At 42.1% G+C, this 13744-nt stretch overlaps 1 protein-coding gene across 1 annotated transcript in view; it reads left to right on the top strand.

Moving 5' to 3' along the window:
* VPS39 (VPS39 subunit of HOPS complex) overlaps positions 1-13744 on the top strand; it is a 76320-nt gene that overhangs the window by 21788 nt on the left and 40788 nt on the right. The window contains exons 7-13 of the mRNA XM_066608541.1: positions 904-996; positions 1517-1700; positions 2272-2392; positions 4851-4971; positions 6156-6285; positions 8258-8400; positions 10937-11080. Of these exons, the coding sequence (XP_066464638.1) occupies positions 904-996; positions 1517-1700; positions 2272-2392; positions 4851-4971; positions 6156-6285; positions 8258-8400; positions 10937-11080 (936 nt within the window). The remainder of the gene's footprint in view (positions 1-903; positions 997-1516; positions 1701-2271; positions 2393-4850; positions 4972-6155; positions 6286-8257; positions 8401-10936; positions 11081-13744) is intronic.

The raw sequence follows: 13744 nt of genomic DNA, 5'->3' as shown, positions 1-13744 counted from the left end.
ATCCAGTTCAGCCTATTTGTACCCTGATGTTGATCCAAAGAAGGTAACCCAATGAGGTTGAAGCAAATTGTCCCCATTTAATCTGGCAATTAGAATAATCCCAGGGTCAACAGACCTTTTGATTTATTTAGTGACTATACCCTGTAATAATGTAATGCACAAGAAAGGCGTCCAGGCCCCTCTTGTACTCTTTTTAGTGAGTTTGCCACCACCTTATCCTCAGATAGACTGCCATAGTATAACTGCTTTTCTGTAAAGAATCTCCTATGTTGATGGAGAAACCTTCTTTCCTTTATATGTAGAGGACACCCCCTTGTTACAGTCCTGGGTATAAATAGACGAAGGGAGAGATCTTTGTATTGTCCCCTGATATATTTATATGTAATCATTGTGTCGCCCCTCAGTCGTTTTATCATAGTCTTTGATTTTCAGGTTGGTGTAGATAGACTAGATGGAAAAGAACTAACATAGTTTTCGGACTGTAAGGGTGTGTTCACACGTACCTGATTTTCAGTGGATTTTTTCACAGATTTTGGTGTGGATCTGCAGCAGATTTCACCCTTTCAAGTCAAATTGAAGGGGGAAAATCTATTGCAGATCTACACCAAAATCTGAGGCAGATCACCTACGTGTGAATGCACCCCAAAACTCCATTTTTAAGAAAAAAAAATTTGCTAAAAATGTGTATTCTGAAGCCAGATGGTCAGGAACTGCCAGACCTACCTGACCACTTCCTTACCAATAAGACAACCCCTTTAATTCATCAAGTATCATCCTAAAAATTGAACCCAGTGACATATCACCTTTTTATGGGAAGCTTGCGAATTGTCTACTGTACATGTATGTGCCGTTTCTGACAGCTCTCTTTTTATTTTTCTGACCCAAAACGTAACTTATTTGCAGGGTGACTTTAGTGTTCCCGATGTCCCCAAATCAATGGCATGGTGTGAGAACTCTATATGTGTGGGCTTCAAGAGAGACTATTATTTGATCAGGGTAAGGTTCTACTTTTTTTTTTTGATGGGGATCTATTATTGTGCACACTGGGGCAGATTTACTAACGCCATTCATACCTTTAAGCAGATACACCAGTCATAATGTGTCAGTAATTCCATTACCAAATCTACCTCATTGGCTTTTGACATTAGATATTATTCACAAGAAATATTTTAGAAGATTGATTCTGCCCTTATCTGTTGGGGGTTTCTAGAATGTGTGTATGTTTTTACATGACTGCTAGTTTTTAAAGGTAATGATCACCAGGTATATGCAGCCTGACCCCAGAACAGATCTGCCCATTCGACCCATATGTGTTATATTCTGAAACGCTGCTGTGTTTCATAAAAAAAACATACTTATAAGTGTGTTTATTTCTGAAATGCAGCAGCGTTTCAGGATAGAACATACATGCACTGAATGGGAATATCTGTCCTAGAATCTTGCTGCTTAAGGTTCTGGCAGCATGAACCTGGTGACTGGTTCACTTTAAGTACTTACTGTCTTGTGCTTCTTACAGGTGGATGGAAAAGGTTCCATTAAGGAACTCTTTCCCACAGGCAAACAGTTAGAGCCACTTGCAGTGCCACTGGCTGATGGAAAAGTAGCTGTGGGGCAGGATGACCTGACTGTGGTTTTGAATGAAGAGGGAACCTGTACACCCAAGTGTGCCCTAAACTGGACCGATATTCCCATGGCAATGGGTAAACGGTTAATATTTTCTCGTGTTAAAGTGTTAGGCTGCCTGTCCACGGACAAGGTGAAATATCACTAGCAATATTCCGCCGTGGGGGAGCAGGGGAGAGAAATGACTGATAGATAGGCTCGCAGCGGAGAATCGCAGCATGCCGCAATTTGAATCCCGCAAGCAGAGAATCTCTATGGTTCTCCTCTCGTGAACGTCGGGCTGTGCTTTCCATAGTTAAGTCTATGGAAAGCATTCACTGCGTTACCCGCATCTGGATTATCGCCATGGATAACGCAGTGACCTCTAGCCCGTGGAGGCCTTAATTTCATTAAAATCATTTACAACACACAGTTAAACTAGAGGAGAAATTGTTATAATGTGAAATATTAGAAAGTTAGAGGTATGTTCCACTGGCTCTCCAACCATTTATTTTTCATATATACATAATACTAATTTAATCTTTGTCTTGTTGCTAAGGCCAGCCCCCCTTTTTTTTTTCTTTAAATACATTGTGTGATCATAGTTGCTGAGGATTTTGTTTTCTGCTCTAAAATACATATGTTCATCAATTTGTTTACATTTAATAGAACACCAGCCTCCGTATATCATTGCTGTGCTGCCAAGGTACGTGGAAGTACGAACGTTTGAACCCCGCCTCTTGGTACAAAGTATTGAGCTTCAGCGGCCACGTTTTATTACATCTGGAGGGTGAGAAGTTACTTAAAATTCAAAATACTTTCTTGGTAGTTAAAGGGGTTGTCCCGCGAAAGCAAGTGGGGTAAAACACTTCTGTATGGCCATATTAATGCACTTTGTAATATACATTTAGCATTAAATATTGGCCATACAGAAGTTATACACTTACCCCCTCCGGTGTTGGCGTCCCCGTCTCCATGGCGCCGACTGAAGCCGCCTTCTCCCTCAATTAGACGCGCTTGCGCAGTCTGCTCTTCTGTTCTTTTGAATGGGGCTGCTCCGGCGTGCTCGCGCCGCATTCAACAGAACAGAAGAGCAGACTGCGCAAGCACGTCTAATCGAGGGAGAAGAAGGCTTCGGTCGGCGCCATGGAGACGGGGACGCCAACACCGGAGGGGGTAAGTGTATAACTTCTGTATGGCCAATATTTAAGGCACGATGTATATTACAAAGTGCATTAATATGGCCATACAGAAGTGCTTAACCCCACTTGCTTTCGCGGGACAACCCCTTTAAAGTTTTAAACTATGTTGCATCAGGTTTAAAAGATATATAACGTATTTGTGAATAACCAATCAACAACAGGCAGATTAAAAGGCCACTCCAGTAATGTAACTAATCGTCCAATATAATGTTAGCCACAGTAGTGTTATCTTGTTTAGTTATTCTGTTCTTCTTTTCAGGTGGGTCATGTGATTTAAGTGTCCCCCTGTGAATTGCTTGTCTTTGTGTTCTCTGTTGGTAAAAGAAAAACCTCATCTTAAGACCAAAATAGACTGTGCGATTAAAGGGTTCAAGTGCAACACTGATTTAGGGACTGGCCCTGATTTAGCAGAGCTCACATGAAATCGCGGAATCTGCGGTATTCTGCATTCATTCAAAAAAATAGAGCATTCGCAAGTCCGCTCGCAGAAATTAAATCGCAGCATGTTCTACTTTCTTGCAGATTTAGCACGGATGGCTTCCATTGAAGTTAATGGATGCTGTCTGACCTGCGGCCCATCAGTAATTGACATTGCGGATAGGTCGTGGGGACCCGCGTCCTCGCCTAGCGACGGCATGGGAAAACCAGTGTTTTAAAAAAAATAAATATCTGTACTGCGCATGTCCAACAGTGAGCCACCAGGTCCATTCACAATACAGATTTAAGTAGGTACGCACGGACTCTGGCGGGGGACAGGGTCTGATTCCACTTCAAGCTCCCGCATGCAGAATCCGACCTGTCCGTGTGAGATTGGCCTTAATGAGAAAAATCCCAGTTTTCCAATGTCAGCACAGAAAACAGAAATTGTTGCGGCACACTAAACATAGGAGAAATACTCACTAGAGCTCATCCAGGGCAGAGATACAGAGCTAGTTGTAGATCAGGACCCGTCATCCAAAAGAAATAGTCAACAGAAAAAGTCAAAATACTAGCAGCATCAGGGGTGTAACTCAAATACCATGTTGCAGTTTCTTGGTTAAAATTCCAAATTTATTCCATCTTGCATATAAAACACAACATTTCGGCTGAGAGTTCTCAGCCTTTCTCAAGCCAATGCATATAAAACGTCGTGTTTTATATGCAAGATGGAATAAATTTGGAATATTAACCAAGAAACTGCAACATGGTATTTGAGTTACACCCCTGATGCTGCTAGTATTTTGACTTTTTCCAGTTTTCCAATGTGATCTGGACATGTAGACAGTACTGTTTGTTTCAGATTCTAACGTATGTATATTGTTATCCTATGATTTGACTTGTATTAGGCTGCCTCCATATCTGAACTGGAATCTCCTTTTGGAGGTTCCATTGCAGATTCGGCGCATAGTAGCCATTATAGTCAATGGGGTCCGTTCGGTGCTGCTTGGTTCTGTCATTCGGCCAGGGTATTCCCCTCTCCTGCTCCCCGAATGAAGCAGAAAAATAAAAATCTCTGCCACAAATGTGAAATCACCCTTAAAGGGGGTTTCCACTGAAATACTATTGATGAGCTACCATCAGGATAGGTCATCAATAGTAGAGCGGCTGGGGTCCGTCGCTCGGGACCCCAACAGATCAGCTGAGCAGGCGCTTGCTGTCAGCAGCGCAAATACACAGAGGTTGGAGCTGAAGCCTCCGCTCCAAATGCCATGTAGTGGCCGGCGCTTGTAACTGCAGGCACGGCTCTCATTAAAATCAATGAAAGCCGTGCCTCTGGTTACAAGCGCCAGCCAGTACACAAATGTCGGCGCGGATGCTTCTGCTCCGAATTTTGTGTTAAGGCGCTGACAGCATGCGCCCGCACAATTGATCTGTCGGGGCCCCGAGCGATGGGCCCTAGCCGATCAACTATTGATGACATCCTGATGACAGGTCATCAATAGAATTTCAGTGGAAAACCCCTTTAATGTGATGGGAGTGTCGTCTTCGAGAAAATTACGTTATTATGGGTTAAAATGTCCCAGGACTTCTTAGTCTCTCTGTATAATTTTTTTTTCTTCTTTTTAGTCCAAACATTGTGTATGTAGCCAGTAATCACTTTGTTTGGAGGTTGGTTCCTGTTTCCATTGCAACACAAATACAGCAACTTCTTCAAGACAAGCAGTTTGAACTTGCCTTACAATTGGCGGTAAGTATGAAGAATAATAAATATTACATAACTGAATATATGTAGTATGGCTCACAGGTTATTTTCAAGTTTGACTAGCTGTTCATCAACCATATAAGACAGATATTGTCCAAAATTTGGTCTGATCAGTGATTTGTAAGAGCAATGTTCTCATGTGCCCCTATACCTCTGTTGATGCACTCCATGATCCTATTTGCTTTGGCAGCAGCTGCCTGACACTGGTTGCTTCAGTTAAGCTTACAGTTAACGAAAATCCCCAAGTCCTTTTCCATGTCAGTGTTATCCAGTGGTTTCCCATTTAGTATATAATGTTGACATGTAAGGTTATGCATATGGGCAGGAAAAATACATTTATCAGTGTTGAACCTCATTTGCCACTTTTCTGCTCTCAACTTCAGCTCCATTTACACTTGACGAATGTCAGGCAAACGATGCCCAACACTTGTCCTCGCATGCACTCGCTCCCGTGCTGTTGGACAGGATTAAGGCGGCTGAAGGAGACTTTACTCCTCGCTCTCCCCTGCCCTTCTCCATTGACTTAACACAGCAGCCGTTCAGTACCGAATGGCTGCTGTTTACACTGAACGATCATCGTTCAGGATTTTATGCCGCCTAAACGATGAGCGGTGATCCTGAATGATGATCGTTCAGTGTAAATAGCAGCCATTCAGTACTGAATGTCTGCTATGTTAAGTCTTTTTAGATGAGTCAATTTCTCATTTGAACGGGCAGGTGATGCCCTCGTTAGCTCATGCAGTCTGTTTAGACAGGCAGATACAACGTTGGCTCATTCAAATGAAAAATCGTTCATTTAATGCAAACATAAAAATGACACGATTATTGTTTATCATTTGGTTGTTGGCCTGCATTTAAACTGAGCGATTATCGTTCACTTTTTTGTTCAAAAAAATAGTTTAATCTTCATTTCGTCTAAAAGCATCTTAAGATTGGCAAAATTTAGTTAAATTTATTATGCTTTAGCTTTTACTTGGAGTTAAATCATAACAAGCACCACGAGGCAGAAGCCGGTGACAAAAGTGTAGAAAGCTAGCACACTTTGGGACCGAATTAACAGTCTGTTAATGCCGAGAAAACACAAAACAAATCGAAGTAAAATTATTACTTTTGTATCCAGTAAGTATTCTGTCAACAAATTGTAATTACTATGTTTTGTTTTTAATAAGCGGATGAAAGATGATGCGAACAGTGAAAAGCGACAGCAGATCCATCATATTCAGAACTTGTATGCCTTTAACCTTTTTTGCCAGAAACGATTTGACGATTCTATGCAAGTGTTTGCCAAACTTGGTACTGGTAAGACCTTTTTTCTTTATACATTGTGCCATTTTAAATGGTCACTGCACGCTGAGACAACTTGTGTTTAATACAATAACAAGCAAAAGTGCAAATCAATTTATTTATCTAAAACAATGTTTTGTGCAGAAAAATCATTCTAAATTCCCAGCCACTAGGGGTCTTCATTCGTTCTAATTTATTGTTCACTGTCAGTAGTGTGGGAGAATGACTGAGAGGTTCACCATTTTGTGTATTTTCTGTTGTAAGCTGTGAAGATGTTAAGATGAGGGAAGGGAACATCCCCCACAAGAATTGAAGGAGCAGCAGGTCTGACTGCTTTCTTGACCAGTGGAAAACTTATACAAGGCTCAAGTTACAGCCGCATGGCAAAAAGGAAAGTCTTTGTGTTAAAGAACAGAAAATGGCTGGAGAGAAACAGGAAATATTTCTTCTGGACAGCAAGTCAAGCATGAATAGAGCATGCTCAATGGAAGCTCCTCCTCGGTGAATGAGCTCACAGCTACCTTACAAATACCTCCCTATGAGGATGACCAATCAGCACACAAAATGATTTAACTGTACTTAAATGACCCAACTTCCTCTGTTGGAAACCTTATATAAACTTTTACCCTTCTAAATAAAGGTTAGATCCCTTTTGGTGTACAGCATGTAGATTTGTGTTCATTTGGGGGGGGGGGGGGGCAGGGGGTCTTCAGGCTTGTCCATTATTCTGATCTAATATGGCACCCACAGTATATCGAATAGCGAAAAACGAATAGTGATAATAAGACGAATATAAGGGGGTGGGGGTGGGGGTGATCGCTCAGGTTACCATAAAAGTCTAATGAGAGAATAGGAGGAGGATACTTCAGAGGGAGAGAAACTCGCACAGCTGCAGCTAATAGTAAATGATTGTTTACTGCTGCTGGAATCAGATCGTCACTGCTTAGTAATGCTGTACACTGTCCTATATGATGCTATGATATGTGTGTGCTACACCTAGAGAGCAGAATCTGCTATTTTCTTCATGTGCAGTCTATAGAAGCTATCACAGCAGATGGCTTCTCCCACCAGCTCATGGAAGACTGAAAATTACAGATGCAGCTTGCAGAGGGAAACATTGGTGAAAAATGCAAGCTATACATAATATGAAAGCCAGAAGTGGGGTTATTCCTCATGTACACACGTCAGCTTATTAGGAAAAGTTATCTGAATGTGCCAGTACACTTCAAATTAGGGTAGAGATTATTTTAATAACAGTGCCCCTGACAGGGCTGCAGTACTGGTAAAGCACTTAAAGTCAATGATGGAAAAATGTTTAGTCGTGTATCTCTTGAATTTTAATTTCAATTTTACAACCAATACCTTGGGACCGATTACTATGACTGCACAAGTCCAGTTAGAAATTACCTCCAGTAATCCACTTGAGGGGGAAGTAGCAAGTGTATTGTGAGCCATCGGGCTTCTAGTGACTGTGATCTTCGTGCAACTCCACTGAATCAATAAGATTGTTGACCACGTCCTGTGGATTTAAAAGGAGAGGACTGCAGTGCAAATATTGAGGTTTTAAGGGATGAGCTTTACAAGCATCATGATCTTAATTCCTCTCTACCCCATCCTGGAAGTATGCTTCAATGTTCTCTTTTGCTTGTAGCTGTAACTAGTTTTAAGGTGAGACCAGACAGAAGCAAGCTATAATCTATTGATAGCAATAAGTAGTTAATTGAACTAATATTTTGTTACGTATTGAGGTATATATTTTGTACCTTTTCATTTCTGCATTGTTACTTTTATTACTTATTTTGGTAAACTAACACAATTCTTGGTATTAAAGTATGCTGCCTAGCTTGCTGTTAGCCAGTATTCTCCTCTACCAGGTCTTAAACAAATACTGAATACCCGATACCAAATGCTTACCCTTGCAACTCATTGTGAATGTAATGAAAGGGATCAGTCATCCACAGTTAAAAACTTCCATTTTTTTTCTTAGATCCAACTCATGTTATTGGAATGTACCCAGATTTGCTGCCCTCTGACTACAAGAAACAGCTGCAGTACCCTAATCCAGTGCCGTTGCTGTCAGGAGCCGAACTCGAAAAAGCTAACCTAGCCCTTATAGATTATTTGACCCAGGTGAGAAGTCAATTTATAAGGTTAAAGACTTCAGAGCACCCACTAGCAAGGAATTAATTTGTCTGTGCCTTGTGTAATATATTTTTGCTCTGTTTTTTTTTTGTTTTTTTACATTGTGGAACATTTAGGCCTCATGCCCACTGCCGGGTCGGATTCCGACTGCGAAATATCGCAGCAAAATCAGACCCGGCGCCTCCCAGAGACCCTGTACTCGCCTCTTTCGGATCCGCGGCGAAAGTCTATGCAGGCACGCAAGTGCAGTGCAGCGCATGACACGCAGGCGCTGGGCGTTGACGCGACTTCCCGCAATACTTTTGCTGTGAGAACATCAGAAGTATCGCGTGCCGGCCGGCCTCTATTGACTGCAATGGAAGCCGTCCATGCATTTTTCTGCACAAATTAGAACATGTCGTGATTCTCCCCCGCAAGCTGAAAATCGCAGTTGATTTCCGCTCGTGAACAGGGAAATCGATTCCCATAGCCTGTCTATGGATGGTCATTGCTGCAGAACTCATGGCGGGCACCTGGCTGTGAATTCCGCTTCGATAATCCGTCCATGGGCATCAGCCCTTATACTTGTGTTTTAACTATTCCAATTTGTAGCTATGTTTTGAGAGGAGTAATATGTTAACGAATAACTATAAAATCAGTTAATCACTGTTTTTATGTTACTCTACAAGATGGTATCCATTCTTATTTATTTAATGGACAAAAATCTATTTTATGCCCCATTTACACTCAATGATGGTCGTTTGAGCGAATAACTTTTTTACTTTCAAGTGTTGAGAGTTTACATATAAAGATCGTTTGATTTTTATGAAAGATCGTTTGAAAGAAGTAATGTTGTTCGGCAAACAATCGCCCCTCGCCTCAACTGTTTTGAGAGACTGGATTAATGCTGTTTAAACTTAACGACAAGCGAACAAACTAACAACTATTTTTATGCAGGCTGAAACTCAGCGATAAACTAAACGAACGTGAAATGAGCAACTAGTGCACGATGGCTTCGCGTTTACACGTAATGATTATTGCTCATTTTCACTCGTTTGATCGAATTTGAAGCTAAAATTGTAAATGGGCTTTAAGGCTGAAGCTAATCCACAATGCAATCATTTATCATCAGTCAGAGCTATAATAGGAACACACAGGTGTCCATAGTATATGGTAAAACTGCACCATTCCTCAAATCACTGGCTATTCCAGTGTTTGCCTATGAGAAAGGAAATTGCAAACTATCTTGTAAAAATGACAAAAACAGCTGGAAACACTTGCCCACAAGTTGTGATAATGTTGCTGTTGTATTGTCAATCGTAATTTTGTTGGACTTCAAAGGAACTTTAAAAATCAATGATGAAAGTGATTGATAGATACAGAAATTTGCCCCTATACTGAAGTTTTTTTTCTAAAGTGAACAGGTTTTTAGAAAGCCTGCAGATACTACAAGTGTTCATTTCCAGCTGTTCTCTTCCATTTGTAGCTGGCAAACTTCTGATGGCGCTTTACAATCTTTGTGTCTAGTCACATACAGAGCAGTGGGAGTAGGCTCTTTCTGCAGTCAGTTGTCCTACAAGTGTGTAAAAAAGAGTAGAGGGACATACATTGCTGACTACTGGACACAGACAAATTCTTTATACAGTGGTACCTATGCTTGCAAGTGCCCCAGCTTGCGAGCATCTTGACTTGCGAGCAGGCTCTCACAAATTTTTGCTCGGATTTAAAAGCAAAAACTTGGGTTACATCGTTGAATGGCTATGATTGGCTGACACAGCTCTGGATTAACCAATTAAAACATTAGGTTGCTGGAGGCGAGGCATTCAAGCCCCGCTTCCAGTTAGAAATGCTCTGTCGGCGTGGAGGAGGACGCGACAGCCTGTAGCAGCGATGGAGACTATCGCAAAGACCGGAACGCCAGCAGTAGGCGAGTATTGATGGTGCTTTTTCTTTTTTTTTTTTTTAAGATACGAGTGTTTTGGCCTAAGAGCTCCGTCACGGAACGGAAAGCTAAGGCACCACTGTATATTTTTCAGTTTAAATTGCAATATCAGACAAAATAGGAAGAAATGAACAGGAGATGAAGGGCGTGTTCACACAGGGCGGATGTCCTGCTGATTTTCCGTGCAGCATTTTACAGTGGCAGCAAAGAGGATTCGTTTTTCAAAATCTCAGCCTTGCAATGCAGAAAAAAATCTGCACAAAACCTGTGTGGAAATTTACGTTCGAAAGGAAATTTAAATCTGCAGTATGTTAATTTTAGCGCTGTTAATTCTGCGTAATCCCCTTTTTCTCAATGAGGGGGTGAATTCTGTACCAAAATCTACATTTAAAACAATGAATAAATTTGCACCAAATGTTCAGGCTTCGATGCCGACTTTCACCTGCTGATATGCTACAGAATGTCCACTGCAGGTATTACACAGCAAATCCGCCCCATGTGAACATGCCCGAAGGAGAAATTACTGTTTGTAATAAATGTTTGTGAATTTTCTGAACACACATGAATTCTTTCTCTGTATTATTTTTTTTCATAAACTGATAGAAAAGAAGTCACCTGGTTAAGAAGTTGAATGATAGTGATCATCATTCTACAACCTCCCCCCTTATGGAAGGAACCCCAACCATCAAATCAAAAAAGAAGCTTCTGCAAATTATTGATACCACGCTGCTAAAGTGTTACTTGCATGTGAGTTTCTGCTATATAAATTATGCAGTTCTTGTTAAATTCAGTATTCTGGAGACTCTGACCCATATGTATTAAGAGACAGCACCACTGTCATACACTACAATTAGGAATGGCAGCAATGATTTAAATCTGCTGACTCCTGATGATGACTCCTATCATCAAGCACCACTTGCAAGTTCTTTTTACAGGGACTATACAGACTGTAAGCTGATGTTTGGGAAAGCTGTACAGTGAAGAAGAGCAAGAGGTGACTGTCCTTTGCTTTTGTCCCTTCAAAAGCCATGTGCCTCTTCAGTATACTGATCTGTGGTTGTCCTTTTACACCAGTATTAAACACCACTGGTGGCATGAGGAGTTAAAGGGAACCTGTCAGCTTGAACATGCATCAGTTCACAGAATTTGGATCCACTGAGGGATATACAACTATATAAAACATTAACCTTTATTAGAGTATTTAAAAAAGCATAGCCATGGCGGAGTCTGAACGGCGATGTAGACGGCCGCAACTCAGAGCAGCTCCCGGAGAAGCCTGAAAAATATCCTGTCAGCGGGACCCAGAGTGAAAGAAAAATGGCTACAAACATAGCGGCAGCACAGCGGAGACCACCGGAGCAGAAACGGGCATCCATGGAGAAGATGGTGCGCGGCAAAGAGAAGGGAAAGGCAGAAGAAGCCGGCGGCCAGCAGAAACAAGATGGCGCCGGAGGGAGAGAGCCGCGAACACTCATACCGCGCCCCAGTATAAGCAGCACAGACACAGCGCGGAAGCTAGCAAGGTATGCCAGGGAGGAGAGGGGCAGAAAAGAAGAAGAAACAAGCCCGGGGCAGCAGAGGGGAGACACAGAGGAGCGGGTGAGCCCACAAACAAGCAGGCAAACGGTGGGAATAGGAGGGGAGGAAGAAGCCACACACCAAGAAGGCAGAGCAGAGGAGAGAAGGGATAAAGCAAACAAAATGATAGACCCTAACCAAGAAGAAGGCAAACAAGTCAGCACTACACAAAAGCCTGAAAATAAAAGACAAGATATTATGCCCAAAATGAGAAACCCTAACGGCAGAGAAACAAATAGGGTAAATACAGATGAATATTGCCTGCAAGATGATGCAAGCATCACAAATGAAACAGACGATGACATGCAAGATGACATGCGCATTACAAGCGTACCTGGAAACAGGGCACAAGAAGGCATAAACAATGCAAGAGCATGCGGTAACCGCATACAAGACAAGACAAAGAACACAAATGCCACTGACAACCGCATGCAAAATAGCACAAGCTATGCAAGCACATCCGACAGCTATACACAAGATATCATAAACAACGCAGGTGACCCTGACACAAATAACCAAGAACCAAAAGATGCAAGAGGTGCCAGAGAACCCACGCTGAAAGACCTCTTTGGAGAGATCACTAAATGCAATGCATCGCTGAGTAACCTCAACACGCAAATGGGTGCGATGCAAACGAATGTAAACCTGCTACGACACGACGTACAAAAAATAGCAGAGCGTCTGACAGAAACCGAACAACGTGTAAGCGACGTGGAAGACGCAATACAGCCAATACAACGAGATGTGGAGAAAAATCTGCAAGATATACAATATCTACAGAACAAAGTAGATGACCTAGAAAATAGGTTAAGAAGAAATAACGTGCGGATTGTGGGCCTCCCAGAAAAAGCAGAAGGAAGAAACCCAGCAGAATTCATGGAAACATGGCTGACTGAACTATTCGGAAGAAATACCCTCACCACGATGTTCGCAATTGAAAGAGCTCATCGTGTCCCCACACGACCCCTCCCCCCGGGGGCTCCCCCTAGACCAATGATTATGAAAATACTACACTACAGGGACCGAGACATCATACTTCAAAAAGCCCGTGAGAAGGGCGAAATTCAATATAATGGCGCAAAAGTCTTTCTTCACGGATTTTTCTACGGAAATACAAAAGAAACGCGCAACATTTATAGAAATAAAGAGACCTCTGCGAAACCTGCAAGTGCCATACGCGATGCTATACCCCGCCAAATTGAGGGTGGCGGCGCTGGGCGCAACACATTTTTTCGAAAACCCAAAAGAAGCCAGCACCTGGATAGATCACAACGAAATGGAAATCCGGAAGGGAAGAACACCACGCAAATCACCACGAAGAGACAACACCTAAAGAAATGCTTAACTGGAGGGACCCAAAACCTCTGAGAGGAGCTCCTGGGACGACAGGACACATCGTTCGGAAGAATGAAGGACTGGTACCCCGATCCGAGTGGAAGACAACGGATCAGTGAGTTATATGTTGGGGATGTTCGTTGTTTGGTCTCTCTCTTGTATGTTGGGGAAATGTTAAATAATTCACAGGTAAAGGAGGTAATGTCATGCGGTAGAAACAGGGGACAAGGGGTGGTAAGGGGAAGGAATGCTTGCATAAATGTGCAGATGATAAGAATACTGGAAATAATAGAAATATGTAAGGTAAAGGAAGATACATGTAAATATTGGAGGCGGAGACGGAGAATGGGTAAAATTGTATGCATATATGTGGAGAGGGATGTAGGTGCAACGCTGACACAGAGATACGGATCCTCTCAGTGCGGCTCACTCACAAAAATAAAAGAGAACAAAAACTACCAGAAAATATAAACCCTGAGGAAGGTAAAGAGTAAGAAG

The sequence above is a fragment of the Eleutherodactylus coqui genome, chromosome 6 (assembly GCF_035609145.1).
Source record: "Eleutherodactylus coqui strain aEleCoq1 chromosome 6, aEleCoq1.hap1, whole genome shotgun sequence".
Classification (NCBI taxonomy): Eukaryota; Metazoa; Chordata; class Amphibia; order Anura; family Eleutherodactylidae; genus Eleutherodactylus; species Eleutherodactylus coqui.
This window is presented reverse-complemented; position numbering and strand designations above follow the sequence as displayed.